The sequence below is a fragment of the Ascaphus truei genome, chromosome 3 (genome assembly GCF_040206685.1).
Source record: "Ascaphus truei isolate aAscTru1 chromosome 3, aAscTru1.hap1, whole genome shotgun sequence".
NCBI lineage: Eukaryota > Metazoa > Chordata > Amphibia > Anura > Ascaphidae > Ascaphus > Ascaphus truei.
The window spans coordinates 20,059,969-20,077,815 of record NC_134485.1 but is presented as its reverse complement, the minus strand read 5'-3'; the positions used below and the strand labels follow the sequence as shown (position 1 = coordinate 20,077,815).

The 17,847-nt window shown below is 41.0% G+C and overlaps 1 protein-coding gene across 4 annotated transcripts in view; it reads right to left on the bottom strand.

The window, feature by feature from the left end:
- The window catches only part of DSCAM (DS cell adhesion molecule), a 587,331-nt gene that overhangs the window by 275,428 nt on the left and 294,056 nt on the right, over positions 1-17,847 (bottom strand). For all 4 annotated transcript variants that reach the window (XM_075593710.1, XM_075593712.1, XM_075593711.1 and 1 more), the window contains exon 4: positions 4,616-4,762. In XM_075593710.1, the coding sequence (XP_075449825.1) occupies positions 4,616-4,762 (147 nt within the window). The remainder of the gene's footprint in view (positions 1-4,615; positions 4,763-17,847) is intronic.

The window sequence follows — 17,847 nt, the reverse complement described above, 5'->3', positions numbered from 1 at the left end:
GAAAGAGAGAACACCATAGGAGACAACAGCCTGCACAGCAGAGTCATGTTGTGTGAGCCAGGTTTCTGTTAGAGCAAAGAGATGAAGGGAAAAAGAGCAGAAGAGATTGTGTACAGCCAGAGCCCAGCTATACCGAGATTGAACATTTCACAGGCCACAGGAGAAGGGAAGAGAGAAGCAAAGGAGACCAGGAATAGATATTAAGTTAGATGGGTTAACACCCTTCGCGGGGAGAAAAGAAGAGGCAGGGGGCATGGATAGAGCGAGTGTGTATATGGCTAGGTCCAAGATTAGGAGAACTATCCTCAGTAGGAGGAGTGAATTAGTGAGTGAGCGAGAGAAAGATAACCAATAGCCGTAGCTAAGGTTTATTACTAAGCCAATACAGAATCAACCAGGAAGCAAAGGGATAAAACAAAAATTGTTTTTTTTTTTTTTTTTAAATAAAGACATTAGAAAAATAAGATGTCATATAAAAAAAGGATTTTACAAACATGGCATAAAAAATGATTAAAGAAAAAGTAGGAGTGTGTAAGCGGCTCAGACAGAAACAATTCATTTGTGATGAATTGAGAAAACAATGACTGCTGATTCATGCATATTTTCCAGCATAAAAATTATAAACTTGCACTGGCAATTTGACAATTTAGTGTACATTTAAAATTTTAAATAAAAAGGCAATACATTTTTTTAATCTCAAAGTACATGATGTGGGCAGACTACATGAGCCAAAAGGTTCATTGTTTCTATGATAAACCACCCCCCCCCCCCCAAAAAAAAATATTGGAAAAGAAGCAAGAAGTAATATACAATATGATTTTCCCAACATGGCAAGATAAAAACAGAATCCATAATAATCACACATAGAGATTTTTTTTTTTTTTTGTCGAAAAAAAAAACCAAAATTATAATAAAAATAAATAAACCAGGCGGGTGGAGAGGCAGACTCCGTAACTGAGACCGGGACATCTGCGCTTTAAAGGAGCAATGCAAGCGGGCACACGTTTTTACAGGATTTTTTAAAAAATTTTTTAACATAGGCTGAGGTCTTCTGCTTCCTATTGGCCCGCAGGGAACGGGAGCTTTGAAAAGCAAAACCCTGCTAGCCCTGTGGAGTGGTTACTGGCACCCACTATGGGGGTAATTATCTTCAGAAGCAAGGGGTCCCCAGACCTGAAATTAATGTGGTTCAGCTCCGGAGATCCCCTGCTTCAAAGCTACGTTAAAAAATAAAATTGTAAGAAGAAAAAAAAAAGAAATCGCCCACTTGGATTTTCACTTTAAGGCCACGTCCATAGAGGGACAGTCTGCGCTGAGCCGCGCTGACGCTCCCGCGAGGAGCCCCGTCATCCTCAATGAGGATGTCTTTAGAAGGGCTCCCGCGAGCGTCCGCAGGCGTGCTGAGGCGCTGGGATTGTCAGCCGACAGCAGAGCCTGTTTCTCAGCGCGCTCTCGGCTGAAAACACCCAATCGTCACGAAGCAGCGTCACGACGTCAATGCTGTGACGTTGAAGTCGGCGCTTCGCGGGCTATTGGCCCGGCAACGTCACTGCCCCGTCTCCCCCGCTGGCTCGCCTGCCAGTCCATGGAATCGCTCCTGACCGAGCAGGCTCAGCACGGCTCCCCCCTCTATGGACATAGCCTAAAGGGTAACTTGGACAAGTTGGACACGGTCCCCACAACTTTTGGTGCTATAAATTTTGATCAAAACATGAATTTCTGCTACATCCCACATCTGTACTTCTAACATATTCTCTAACCCAGGAGAGCGTACACTTTTGCTGCTGCGTCCCCCTGTCTGGCCTTCCCCGGTGCTCGCGCCCCCCTCCTACCTTGCAGCTGCGTCAAATGATGCTACGGGGTCATGTGACGTCACATCACATGACCCGTGGCGTCATTTGACGCGTGTGACGTCACATTGCATAACCCTGCGCCGTCATTTGACACTGCGTTGCCATGGCGACGCGTCTCGGCGTCAATCATGGTAAGTTTACTGTTGCAGAGGCCTAACGCGATCCCACCACCCCCCCGGCATTTAATTTAAATGCCTGGGGTAAGAGCGCGCGGCCTCTGCAAACGCTGCGCCCCCCCAGAAAAATCTCCTGCCCCCCAGTTTGCGCACCCCTGCTCTAACCCTTACTGTGCTCATGACAACTTTAACTAATCGCTCACACCCCACTGGAAGACTCCTTGCAGAGCTCCTCTCTTGTACACCTACCGGAAATGCTTCCTTCTTTCTGTAAGGCAGGAGTGGCAAACTTCAGTCCTCCAGGGCCGCCAACAGGTCAGGTTTTAAGGAAATCCCTGCTTCAGCACAGGTGGTGCAGTCATTGACTGAGCCACTAACTGAGACACCTGTGCTGAAGCAGAGATATCCTTAAAACCTGACCTGCTGGTGGCCTTGGAGTTGGCCACTTCTGGTATAAGGCACCAACAGCTCTTTATACAAATGTATACAAATGTAGCCCTCTTACCCCCACCCTAAGTGAGATTGAGGTGGGTAGGTGTATCTGACTACTTATCAGTGTGGTGCTGTACCTGTCTGGCAACCAGGAGGCCTGAGCCTCCGCCAATGAGAGCCTGGGGTGTATTACTCTTACTACTACTATATGGTGCAGCGCCTCCACCTGCGATGGCTCCCAGCAGAGCGGGAGTTGTTCCTCGCAGGACACATACAAATGAACACATACACTGGATGTGAAATAGCAAAGGGCTTTACTGAACATAACATACAGTATCTCTTAACACTCTAATGTACTGACTTATAACTCTATGCTAATATCTTATCACCCCACATCTAATTCCCTGAGTCCCAAGTGTCCCAAGAGTTATGCAACCCACCCCTTAGGCGTGATCAGTGCCTGTGTGGTACCGGTAATGGTGGTGCACTTGGTGACTGTACCTGCCGAGTGATCCTGTGATGAAACCTGCGTGGGGTGATGTCCCGCCAGACGCTCCCACCATGAAGACTGTCTCTTTCCTGAAGAGGTCTGTTCCCAGACCAAAGTTGCCAGGCCACGTGCACACAGCTGTGTCTCTGACTATCTTATAACACACCTGACTGCTGAGGGGATCCGTTCCCTATCTAGGGCATGTCCCTGTAGCAGCTCCAACCTTTCAATGACTCAGGGCCTAACTGGGCCTGGGGTATAGGGCCTGGTGTAGGAGCTACTTGCCTCCCCACACGCAGAGCTCCTTCTCTTTCTCTAATGTGACAGGTCCCTATACTAGGGCCTGTCCCTGTGACCACCCACTCTCACTAGTGGGAAGTCAGGGCCTCAATTCTAGCCTGGGGATTCCTGGCCTATGGCAGAAGCTTGCAGCTCTGTGCCCCCCTTCTTTCCCCCTCTGTATCCTCAGCCTGACTGACTCATGTGCTTCACAACAATGTATCAAATCCCCTGCTGCAGAGAATCTGTAAGTCTAAGTGGCTGGCTGGCTGCAGGTGACAGGGATCATAGGGCATTCCCCAGAGGCTGCTGGGAGATGTAGTCCACTCAGGACCTCTTTCCTATGGGGACCGCGTGCGCGATCTCTCCTGCGCCTGTGCGAAGTTGCAATGGCCGCTGCTACGCTTAACTGCGCCTGCGCAACTTCCCAGAGCTCCTGCACACTTGTAATGGCCACCGCTACCCTTGGCAACCTCTGCGCATTGCGCGAACCTCGCGTCACAACCAAGATGGCGGCGCCCACCGGGAGAAGTCGCCGTCCCCTCCCCCCACTGCCACAGGGGTAAGGCAGGGGGCAAAGGGACATCAGGGAAACCGGGAGTGACCCCCTTACACACAATGATCTTGTTGGTCCCTATTGGGATCTACGGAAATGTACACTTCTCCAGACCCAATAGGACAACTGACCTTTGACGTACAGTATGATAACTTTGCAAAGACTGACATTTGCCTTTGAGCCGTCTCTCTTTTTCCTGTTTGCTTATAAATGAACAAGAGTATTTCTTCTCAGTTACTAATACACTGGGGGACTTCCAGGAGAAACAGAACTCTGAGAGATTAGTATCAAGAACTCATCTCAATGCAGTTCCCCCTGTGTGTCCAATCACGATGCAAAGACAGCTACCTGCAACCATACAAGGAGAAAGTACGGATATATCATGTATTTATAGTTCATTTCTACAGCATATCAGCATATCACTTGGGAGCACATTCACATGCCTCAGACAGGCCCGTTTTTCCCAACAGGCCCACTAAATCCAATCCTAGGGCAGCAAAATCAATAGAGCGGCACCGTGACCCCCCAACACTTCCATTTGCCGCCTCCAGAAGATTTCGCAAGGCTGGTTCTCCGTCGCCAGCTGCCTCCTCCAGCTTGACTGCACAACGTCACATTGCCATGACAACGCGGCGTCATTGTTTCACATTGCCACGACAACGTATCACCACGTCGCAGCGTCATTTGATGCTGTGATGCTGGAAGAGGAAGGCAGCGGCAAAAAGGCGAGTGTCTAAGGGAGCAACATTTGTAAAACCGTCCCCTGTCTGCAACCCTGCTTTTCACCATCAACTCTTAGCATACAGGGCTTCCACTGCAGCCGGGGATTCTGGGAAATGACATGCAAATGAGCACAATATAATAGTAGAGAAAGTGAACGGTACAGCACCTGATACAAACAGTCTTGCGCTGTTGCTCTGACGTGTTTCTCCGGTGTATTTGTGCCGTGTGGTGCATCGATAATTATTTAACCCATCTTCATTCTGCACATCTGCAATATACAAGGCTCCCATGGACGTAATGAGAAATCTAGATCCTGAAATAAAAAAACAGAGATTTGATGCGTTATTCCCAGTGTTGCACATTTGTTCAAAGTACACATTTAAAGAGTTTATTTTCAGCAACAAGGTGTTTTATTGCACGACACAGAGCTCAGACCCGCTCGTGTGATATTACGGTGGGTATTTGTGTACACTACAACTGGTTTATTTTATGATTGTTTTTCAATACAAATGAAACTATAGATGTTTTTTTGAAATCTGGGGTTTACTCAATGCCATACCCATAACCAGTGTTCCACAAACCTATACATTTGCTCGCCCCGGGCGAGTGGATTTAACATTGTGGCGAGCTCTTATTGGCCCAAGCAGCACACGTTTGGTACTAGGTGGCGAGTAGATTTTTTTGTTCGGCGCATAGATTTTTTGGTGATTTGTCGACCACTGCCCATAACTATGATTATATCTCACTTTCCCAAGATACAGCGGATTAGACCAGAACTCTTCAGGGCAAACGATTTTGGAGTGTTATTTGGCCCTGAAAGCACTTTTTGGGCCAACACCTACTGTAGTTCCGGATCAATCGCAGATCAAACAATCCATGTTTTGAAACTATCCTGGTGGACATGAAATTTGATAGACACGAATACAAAGCATAAAAAGCACAAATATATATATATTAGTAATAAATATGGATCAACGTTTCGGTCCCCATCCAGAGGACAGGGCCTGCGGGAAACCAAAAGATTGATCCGTATTTATTGCTTCAATATAAAAAAATTCTAACGGTTCTGGTCTTTTCCTTTTATTTTCTATTCTGACAGGGAAACGCGGGCCATTAGGATTTTTAAATCTGGCGACTGGATTTGAAAATCAGGAGTAAAGTGACATTGAAAATGTCACTATCAAATACCCGATTTGTATTGTATTGTATGTCTTTATTTGTATAGCGCCATTAATGTACATAGCGCTTCACAGTAGCAATACACGTGGTAATCATATAAATAACAAATAATATAATATAAATAACAGGTCATGGGAATAACGTTCAGACAAACGTAACATTTAGGAAGCGGAGACCCTGCTCCAAAGAGCTTACAATATAATTGGTATGTAGGAGAAACGTACAGAAACAGCAGGAGGGCATTTTGGAAAGTGCTTCTGCAGGGGGCCAAGCTTTATGTCTCATGTGTCTAGTAATATCTACGGTGCTACTCATATGCTTCTTTAAGCAGGTGTGTCTTAAGGTGGGTCTTAAAGGTGGATAGAGTGGGTGCTAGTCGGGTATCGAGGGGAAGGGCATTCCAGAGGTGCGGGGCAGTCAGTGAGAAAGGTTTAAGGCGGGAGAGGGCTTTAGATACAAAGGGGGTAGAGAAAAGACATCCTTGAGCAGAACGCAAGAGCCGGGATGGTGCATAGCGAGAAATTAGGGATAAGATGTAAGGAGGGGCAGAAGAGTGTAAAGCTTTAAAAGAAAGGAGGAGAATTGCATGTGTGATACGGGATTTGTGTTTCTTAACGTGACTTAAGAACATCTTACAGAAAACGTGGCTTGATAGGCGTTCACAGTCATGGACATGGCCGCCATTTTGATTTAGTGTACGGTCTTCCATACTGAATTAAACAAAACTGGTAATACAACTGTGCATGGACCTTTCTTCTATTGTAGCATGCAAGACAAATGTCAGTGGGGAAACTGGTAGAGGCGACACAAATTATTTGAGTGGTGGAAGAATATAACTAATGTAGAAAGAGGCGGGTAGATAGATTTCAGCCATACAGTAACATAGCCATTATTTGAGAGACCAGAAGATGGGCTACTACTGCATGTTACACTTGACCTGTTCAGATGACGGTATCCACAAACCTTTGGACTCACACTATAAAAGCAGTGAAAGAGAACTGGAACCAATGATCAATGAAAAAGTATTGGAGTAAGGCGGCACTCAACTATAATACACGTTAAGCAATGAAACAACTAATGATGTGGTGCGCGGGAACAGAGAGTAACCCCTTGCCCCCTCAAAACAATAACCAATGTATATAGTGTTTCCCAGCACTCAATAAGAAAAACCAGACAAAAGCGTCAATGTTGAAATAGTAACGATATATTAAAGGAAATGATACATATCCAGAGCCAACCCTAATCAAGGCTTGGAGGTTATTTTACATGGAGCCTAATAGCTGCACAATGAGTAAACAATCAAGAAGGAGAGGGGGGGGGCTGGAAGGAATACAAAGGGAACAATACAGAGTGTAAAAATGAAAGGGTGAGGGGCAGGGGGGGGAAAGAACAATGTATAACACACGTTAAGGTCAAGGTAGTAAAATATAGGGGGGGCAATGTTTCGGGGACTACAGCGCCCCTTCTACAGGCCCATTCCCACGGATTATCCCAGTACTTCCCTAAATAATATACCTTCACCCAAAGCACCTCTCAAAGTAAAGAACAAAAGCTTTTAGACAAGCCTATGCCAGCTGCACCCTAGTGCTAATTAGTCAGAATAGTCAGAAAAATACAGAGATACCTGGGATTAAACCTTAATTATCTGACCCTAGTACTATAATTAGTATAGCAGGTACAGAACATGGGTTATATAACAGGTATCCTATACAGAATCAGCAAAGGTAATAAATTATGGCCTTTATCTTTTTCTTAAAAAGGCAATCCAAGCGGCACCTACAATTGTATCTTTCTTTCATATTACTACATTCAGCCTTTGATTACCTTTATTGCAAACTAACTATCTAAGCTGCCGATCGACTAGTTCTCTCATGACACTGCTTTCCTGGGTTTAGGTAATGGCCGCCTTTCAGTTTCAGTCAGTGTAACTCAGCAGCTACAATGTATCCTGATATTACCAAGGCCTATTGTATTGTTACAGTTTGCAGCTCAAACTGTTGGGAACATTTGCAACAAAGTATCACAAACAGGAAAGTGTTGCTCACTATATTAAAACGCATTCAAAATGGAATTGAGCTGAACAAAAAAAAACATGGAGTAAGTATTATTTAATACTACAGAACGGATTTATAAAAACAAAAAAACACATTTAGGATATTGCTTGGATTGCATTTTTAAAGATGCTTGATCCAGTCGGGTCCACATTACCCATACAACTCTGTTTAAAGTTTATACATGCACAGGCTTTGAAAAGGTTCAAAATGCCATATGCTGTATGTGAAAAAATAGACAGGAAGTCTTTAAAATCACTAACCTCCCTTACAAGCAAGTTTAACAGACGGCAAGGATTCATTATTCCTATTTCATACAAATATAATTGTTGCTAAATGTACATCACTGTTTACATAATTCTCTTTTTACTTCAATATGTTTCATGTACATTTAATAATCCACTATTTTGGCCTAACATCAAGGACGTATTTAAGTTAAATTAATTGTACAAATGGAAAAAGATTCATTAAAACTGACAGGCTGCCATCTGTGACAAACCCTTAGTGGAGAGCATTTTGTGTACTTCAAAAACACGCTTAGAAAAGCGCAAGCATGGGGAGCGACATGCACTTATTGTCCTGTCGATCTCGAACAGTATTCTCCCGGCACATTTCATTTAATCTTTCTTGCTCTGCAGCTCCAAAATCTAATTTTTGGTGACTCGCCTCCTTACCATGCCAATTGCAGATTTTCTAAGCCACCTTTCCAGAGAAATGTGCGGTAAGTTGTGTCACTAGCAAACAGATCATTAGATTGTTGATGCAAACTGTACATCTTATGCAAGTGTCGTCTGTTATGAATGGATTTTACATAGCACAACGTGAAATAAAGAATCACTCTTATGGTGTGTTTCACAAGGCACTGGTGTAGACCAGCAATACAGTCTTGTATGCATTTAATGTTAAGTTTAAGAAAAGCAATGACTCACTTAGATCAATGGTACTCATCTCCAGTCCCCAAGACCCTCCCAACAGGTCAGGTTTTTAGGATATCCCAGCTTCAGCACAGGTGGCTGAATCAGTGGCTCAGTTTCCAACTGAGCCACTGATTGGGCCACCCAGGCTGAAGCTGGGATATCCTAAAAACCTGACCTGTTGGGAGGGTCTTGAGGACTGGAGTTGAGCGCCCTTGGCTTAGATAATGCATTGTAGATAAACTTTAAAATTCCTACTTTTTGTTTCAAAATTGAGAGAAATTAAATTTTTATGTAAAATTCTGTTGTTAAAGAGTTAATATTGTGCATTTTAAAAGGTGCTGCACCTTTGCATTAGGTAACCGAGAGGCTAGCTTCCATAAAATACATTTGATGTGGTTGTAAAACAGCAGGTCTAGTACAAATAATTTTTACTTGCCCATATGACACAGCACACAGTATACATTACAACACAATTAGTCAGCACTCGTGAAATAGAATCCGATATAAAATGTTCAGGAAATAGAATCCGATATAAAATGTTCAGGAAATAGAATCCGATATAAAACGTTCATGAAATAGAATTCGATATAAAATGTTCATGAAATAGAATTCGATATAAAATGTTCATGAAATAGAATCCGATATAAAATGTTCATGAAATGGAATTCGATATAAAATGTTCATGAAATAGAATTCGATATAAAATGTTCATGAAATAGAATTCGATATAAAATGTTCATGGAATAGAATCCAATATAAAATGTTCAGGAAATAGAATCCGATATAAAACGTTCATGAAATAGAATTCGATATAAAATGTTCATGGAATAGAATTCGATATAAAATGTTCATGAAATGGAATTCGATATAAAATGTTCATGGAATAGAATTCGATATAAAATGTTCATGAAATAGAATTCGATATAAAATGTTCGTGAAATAGAATCCGATATAAAATGTTCAGGAAATAGAATCCGATATAAAACGTTCATGAAATAGAATTCGATATAAAATGTTCATGAAATAGAATTCGATATAAAAAGTTCATGAAATAGAATTCGATATAAAATGTTCATGAAATAGAATTCGATATAAAATGTTCGTGAAATAGAATCCGATATAAAATGTTCAGGAAATAGAATCCGATATAAAATGTTCATGGAATAGAATTCGATATAAAATGTTCATGAAATAGAATTCGATATAAAATGTTCATGAAATAGAATTCGATATAAAATGTTCATGAAATGGAATTCGATATAAAATGTTCATGGAATAGAATTCGATATAAAATGTTCATGAAATAGAATTCGATATAAAATGTTCGTGAAATAGAATCCGATATAAAATGTTCAGGAAATAGAATCCGATATAAAACGTTCATGAAATAGAATTCGATATAAAACGTTCATGAAATAGAATTCGATATAAAATGTTCATGAAATAGAATTCGATATAAAATGTTCATGAAATAGAATTCGATATAAAATGTTCGTGAAATAGAATCCGATATAAAATGTTCAGGAAATAGAATCCGATATAAAACGTTCATGAAATAGAATCCGATATAAAACGTTCATGAAATAGAATTCGATATAAAATGTTCATGAAATAGAATCCGATATAAAATGTTCATGAAATAGAATTCGATATAAAATGTTCATGAAATAGAATCCGATATAAAATGTTCATGAAATGGAATTCGATATAAAATGTTCATGAAATAGAATCCGATATAACATGTTCATGGAATAGAATTCGATATAAAATGTTCATGAAATAGAATTCGATATAAAATGTTCGTGAAATAGAATCCGATATAAAATGTTCAGGAAATAGAATCCGATATAAAACGTTCATGAAATAGAATTCGATATAAAATGTTCATGAAATAGAATTCGATATAAAATGTTCATGAAATAGAATTCGATATAAAATGTTCATGAAATAGAATTCGATATAAAATGTTCATGAAATAGAATTCGATATAAAATGTTCGTGAAATAGAATCCGATATAAAATGTTCGTGAAATAGAATCCGATATAAAATGTTCAGGAAATAGAATCCGATATAAAATGTTCATGGAATAGAATTCGATATAAAATGTTCATGAAATAGAATTCGATATAAAATGTTCATGAAATAGAATTCGATATAAAATGTTCATGAAATGGAATTCGATATAAAATGTTCATGGAATAGAATTCGATATAAAATGTTCATGAAATAGAATTCGATATAAAATGTTCAGGAAATAGAATCCGATATAAAATGTTCAGGAAATAGAATCCGATATAAAACGTTCGTGAAATAGAATTCGATATAAAACGTTCATGAAATAGAATTCGATATAAAATGTTCATGAAATAGAATCCGATATAAAATGTTCAGGAAATAGAATCCAATATAAAACGTTCATGAAATAGAATCCGATATAAAATGTTCATGAAATAGAATTCGATATAAAATGTTCATGAAATAGAATTCGATATAAAATGTTCATGAAATAGAATTCGATATAAAATGTTCATGAAATAGAATCCGATATAAAATGTTCATGAAATAGAATTCGATATAAAATGTTCATGAAATAGAATTCGATATAAAATGTTCATGAAATGGAATTCGATATAAAATGTTCATGGAATAGAATTCGATATAAAATGTTCATGAAATAGAATTCGATATAAAATGTTCATGAAATAGAATCCGATATAAAATGTTCAGGAAATAGAATCCGATATAAAATGTTCATGAAATAGAATTCGATATAAAATGTTCATGAAATAGAATTCGATATAAAATGTTCATGAAATACTGCTGCGGCACAGTTTATTCGAGCATTTGCCCGTTCTCGGCCGCAGCAGTAGCTTGGCGCGCGCCGGAGGGTGACGGGCGTGCGCCGAAGCAGCGGAAGAGCGCCCTCCGATCGGGGCGCTCTCCCTACCGCTGCCGGGTCCGCCGGGTCCCCCGGAACCCCCTGCCGCCGTCACCCACATCGCGGGACACCAGGGCTCCCTCGGGGAGCCCTGGACGCGCGTGCAGGGGGCGCACGCTCCCGATGACGCGTGACCGAGGGGCGGCCACTAGCAAGCCGGGAAATCTCCCGGCTTGCGGATCTGGCCGTAGTGCGATTAAGTGTGTCGCCAGTGTAGAATTCGATATAAAATGTTCATGAAATAGAATTCGATATAAAATGTTCATGAAATAGAATCCGATATAAAATGTTCATGAAATAGAATTCGATATAAAATGTTCATGAAATAGAATTCGATATAAAATGTTCATGAAATAGAATTCGATATAAAATGTTCATGGAATAATCCACAAAGCGTTTCCAGGATTCTTAGTAGAAAATAAAGGAAGGCCTGTGAGGAGGGGCTGCTTCCTTTTCCTTAGGCTGCAGCCCCAGATCTCCCTGCACATGGGCAGAGACTGCAGCCGCGATCGGCGGTCTGTAGGGGAGCGGCCATGAAAGGGCATATCTGCCCTGCCACTGGCTGCGCGCCAACTATGTGACCGCATTGCGGCATGGGAAGACAAACTTATTGTCTTCCCTGCTAGCGTACGCGTGAGCGCTTTGCGCGCCCACACACAGCCACTGGGGCCTGCCCCATAGAGGACTGTGCTGTGCGGCACGCACGCCGCCGTGACCACCGGGGACTAAGCCTTATGAAGGATTCCTTCGTTCCTGGGTGTAACTAAATAGAAGATCTAGGACAGTGGTGTGCAACCTTTTTTTGTTAAGGAACCCCAAGTGAAATTCTGAGGAACCCCCAACAATCTCTCATAACTCTGTATCAAATACAGAAGAATTTACAATGCATATGACCACGACTTTCAAATGACCAGAAAATGGCAGGGATCCCTTTAGGGATGCCCGGGGAACCCAGGTTGAAAAAACACTGGTGTAATGATACTTAATCATAGATAGGTTAAATTAAAAAGAGATAGTATGCACTCCAAAACACATCCAGGAGAGCCTTGTAGCACAGGAATCTTTTCCCCTCTTGCTGTGCCTGATTTTTCACTTATATTTTGGCGTGTATACTGTACTCTCTCTTTCTCTTTTAATTGAACCTTTCCATGATTAATTATTACTACACCGTGATGATGGTGTGTGCACGTCTATCTTCTAGAGCTTCTACTACACAGAACGTCTTCAAACCATCAAAGCTTTTGTGCATCTTCACGAAACTGGCAAATGTCGGATATTCATGCTTACAAAAAGGTAGCAAAACTATCAATATATTCATGAACCAACTAATTAATTACGAACTGGAAATTCTGCTGTGAAATCCCGCCCTCTTCACTAGAAAGTCTTACTGTAGGAACTATAAATAGAGCCCATACACACGACCACATCATTCACCCACTGGAGTTGGCAGGTGGGATACTGTGGTGTGGATAGGAGTTTGGAGTCTACTGGCCTAAAGATAGATAGTAGTCCAGAAAAGGATATCTGGGGCTCCAAAAAATGCGTTAACACCATATGGCTATGTGGCCAGGTCTCCCTTCTGGGCTTTCCCCTCGGCTCCCCCATACCTCCGCTGCGGCTGTGGTTGGTGCAGGGTGCAACCGGAGGTTGCAGAACAACCGCTGTAGACAGGGAGGTGCAGCGAGATTGTGACAGGGGCGACCGGGTCGCTGGAGATCCGCGGAGGCTCCCTTTGCAGTGCGCCACCATGTTGTTGGTAGTCGCGCATGCACAGTGGCACCCGAGGTCACTTCGGCCACCTTAGATAGCTCGCGCATGTGCAGTAGCATTTACAGCAGCGGCCATTACAAAGAAAGGCTCAGAGCAGGGACTACATGTCCCATGAGCCTTAGGGGGCTGGTACCTTGTGGCCCACAGTAGCCAATAGGGTGCCTGGATTTCCTGCTCAGCAACATTGATGCATTTTATGCGCTGCAAGCCACGCCAGTCAGAGCTGGGACAAGGAGAGGGTAGGGTGTGTGCAGGGTGTCTGTTGCCCCTGCATTAGGCCAGAGACCCCCATAGGCCCCAGCTAGGCCCGGCGGGTTTGTGTGATGTCGCAGACTCTAAAAACAAATTTAACATATAGTACACAGTGCAGACCACTGCACTGTGCTGTAGATGTTAAATATATTTATAGAGTCTGTTTCATCATTCCAATCCTGGGCGTAGCAGGTAGGGAATTGGTACTAGCATATGAAAGGTCCTAGGTTCGATTCCTGCATGTGTATTATATAAAATGTATTCATGTTCAATTCCAATATACAGGTGAAGGTGATCAAATAAGGCGCAAAAAACAAAGAGTGATCATTATTCTTAAAGTGAGTAAATATATAAAAGTCTGTAAAATACAGAGAATACATCTCTGTAAAATACAGAGATGTGAATAAAATATATTATAACTGTGCAAATGCAAATATATATTAAGTTGAAACTCCCTGCTCAGACCCTCTGGTGGGGCCTGTCTTCACTGGTACCAAACGTAGGAATTTTTTCTCACAATCCAGGGGGAGCATATAACGTTGTTGTCTCTAATTTTATATGCTCCCCCTGGATTGTGAGAACATATTCATGTTCAATTTCCACATGGTGTAGGTGTGTGTATGTGTCCGTTAACAATAAAGCATTGAATGTTTAAAAAAAAAAAAAAAAAAAAAAATTTTAATTGGTAAATTGGGAGCTACGCTCAGACATTGTTATATGCGGAACCGCGTTGTAGCGGATCACGCTATAACGGGGTTGAGCTGTATTTTCATTTTTTTTTTTAAACTATCCTAATACTTTTTATTTTGTATTGGACCATACAAATAAGTGTCCACAAAAAATAAATAAACCAATTTAAATTATTGATGCAACTTTTAAATCAACCATTCCACACGACACATTCCACACTGAATTAATCAGTGTTCCTGAACAAAGAAAAATGTTCCATATTTTATACACTTTGCAACCTAAAATAAAGTAGCTCGAAGGCAAACAAATAATAATAAAGAAACCTGCAAATGAATTAGTCACGGGTTTTCAAGGCCTTCTCTTTAGCAATGAGATCTATAACTTTGCAAAAAGGCTTTGCATGTTGGATAAATACCAAGGCAAATAATGACAGTTAAGTCCCCGTAGGACGACATAATGCCCACTCAGGTGAACATGCCAAACATGATGCTGATCCGTAGCGATTTAGTATGGCTTAGGTTCTTTTAGGCACAGGATGCTGCTCCAGAAGCTACAGTATGTGGAAACAATACAAAAAAATAAATAAAAGAACATATAGTGTAATACGTTCAAATAACACACAACTTTCTGGAACTCTCATAACTCCAATAAGATTTGTAGCACTTTCTAGTTACAACAGTAAAAAAAAAAAAATCACTTCCAGGTTGCATAACTCATCTGTTTCTTCAGTCTTTTCAATGAATGCTGAAATACTAATGGAGTATAAGCTTCATAAACATTAGGAACAAACTCTCCCCATATACAAGGGAGACTCGGCGCAAGTCAATAAAGTTGATGCGATATCACGGTTTCCAATCAAATCCCCCAGAAAAATATTTAACAGTAGGATGTCTCGGCAAATGCAGGACAATTAGGAATTTGCTTAGTACTCAATGGTCAAAGAGGCATGGTCACCTCTGGGGAAATCACCTTTTTTTCACAGCCAATGCTTTTTCATTCACAAACATACAGTGCCACTTGCTTTTTAAAGAAAGGTGATTTATGTTAAAGGATTTCTCTTACTTCCTATTTTTCCAATTTTCAATCTTTCTAAAACACAGTCCAAAAGATCCTTGCCGCAATATTTAAATGTATGAAGATCTCTTAAAATCAGGCCTAGTATCACTACTTTTAGCGACTTTCACCTGTGCTCATACTTCACTTTGCTCCACAAGGTGCATGAAATCATTGTGGAATTTGAATTCTGTTAAGTTTAGAAACAGAACAAGTAATGCAGCAGACTGGCATCACCTAGCGAGCAGGTCACACCGCAGTGTGGATGGTGAATAACAATACTGTTAAAAGACTAATTGGAGGAATGTAACATCCAAATTAAATAAAATCAGATGTGAGGAGCGTTTCTGTCGTCTGTTTATGTTACCATTCGATGGGGGGTAGGGGGTGTCTGTAGGACATTGGATTTACAAGTTGGGAATATAAAGGACATTGGAAGGTGGTATTTCCATACAGTTACATTCCTATTCTCATTCATCAAATATAAGTAAAATATTTAATATCTCATGAATCAGGGAGTCCCTGAAGCTTTGAATGCCAAGTTTCAGCTCTGGGGAAAGCCCAGGTTCGCAGAAGGTAGGATGTACTTGATGATGATAGGGATCACGGCTTTAATGCAGATAAGGTTTGGGGAGATTACCTTCTCCCTTCACCATTACCCTCCAAAAAGCTAAATCATTCAATTAAAAGATTATTAAGGACAACAGAGGTGTTGATATATTTCTTCCTATGTTTTTCATAAGTGGATGACCACATGACCCAACTATTCTTCCAGTGTCTGCTGGTTATTATAGCGGTAAAACCAGTTATTCTCTGGGAAAAAGACATTTTCCTACAGATATTCTTGTTCGTATTTTTCCTACGGTCAATGCATGTACAGTATACCTGAAGCCAATGCCCAACCAAACCCAATGGCCATTAGGACTGCATGTACAGTAGCTAAATGTACCTTTGTTTTTCATTTTCAATATAAAAATTCCATCATCATGTACATTTATTTAGAAATCTCTTTAAAATCCCTTACGGAGCAGAAGCAATGCAAAACAAAGTACAATCTGACAGCTGGTGAGCATATGATATTTAATTTTGTGCAAAGTCTGCAAATGTTAATTCCCCTGAGCAATTGCCACAGTATACTATTATAGTCCGTATTCATTGTACTGTGCATAGTTCAGCGACCAACACAACATTGATAGAGGTCTAAACTGATTCAATACCCATTATTCTGTAGTCAAAATCATCACATGATTGGGAGTAGTTTGGGACTTTTGTAAAAAAAAAAAAAAAAAAAAAATACTGCCAAACTAATACAGCTCAACCCCCTTATAACGCTGTGCTTGGGGTCCAAAGAATGACGCTATAAGCGTATCGCTTTAGAAATAATGTACAATTGTATGCATTGTACAATAAAGTATTTAAGATACCAATAATCGTGTTGTAAAGTATTCATAAGTACAAAACTTGGGAGCCACGCCTGTATCGCATTATAAGCGGATTCGCGTTGTAACGGATTGCGTTATAACGGGGTTGAGCTGTATAATAGTCTTGGCCTATTCAAGTGAATGGGCTAAAAGATGTCGCCTTGCAACGGAAGGTGTCATATGGAATAGAACAAGAAACAAAGAAGTCCAGAGGAACATCCAATGTGACAAAAATACACAGTGAAATACCTATATATCTCTTGAAAAAGGGGTCATTTAGTTAACCCTTTGGCTAAAGCGTATAAGCCTGCGAGCCACTTTCAAGGCATGACCATAATATCACAGGTCCTGAAAGTGGCTCGCAGGCTTAAACGCTTTGGCCAAAGGGTTAACTAAATGACCCTTTTTTCAAGAGATATAATAGGTATTTCACTGTGTATTTTTGTCACATTGGATGTTGCTCTGGACTTCTTTGTTTCTTGTTTTATACATTTAGCCACGCCCAGTAGCATTCCTTTTGACACACACACACACACAAACACACATATAGTGGTAATTTGGGGGGTTTCTGAGAGTTTGCTGGGTATCTGTGTGTTTGTTTACTTTGTCATATGGAATAGCCATGCTTAGTAAATATGGTCTATTGTCCACTCTTCCCTTTGCTCTGAATCCACATTCACCCTGCTTCGGAGGTCCTGCTTCGGAGGACTTAAGGCGCATCTAAACAGATGGGTTTACAGTTTCCTAAGCAAGTGAAATAGAACTTCAGAGAAACACAGGGTGGGGTAGCACAAATGACACATTACCATATTCTTGACACTGTTGATAGCGCTTTGGAAGGGGCTACCATTGTTTTATGAGCCAGGTAAAATATATTTTATACTATATAATGGAGCCCACAATGGAACATATAGATAATGGTTTTGTAATTTCAACTGTATCATTGAATTCAGGAAATATATGGTCTAATACCCAAAAAGCCAAGCTGGCCATGAGTTTTAAAAAAAAGGACCGTGTTCAACAATGTCTCAGTAGTTGTTGCGTGTGATCGACGTAGAACTGATGGCTTTTAGTGGCCACTGGTGACCAAGAATGATTTACAGTGGGGCTTGTTCGCAGCGACAGC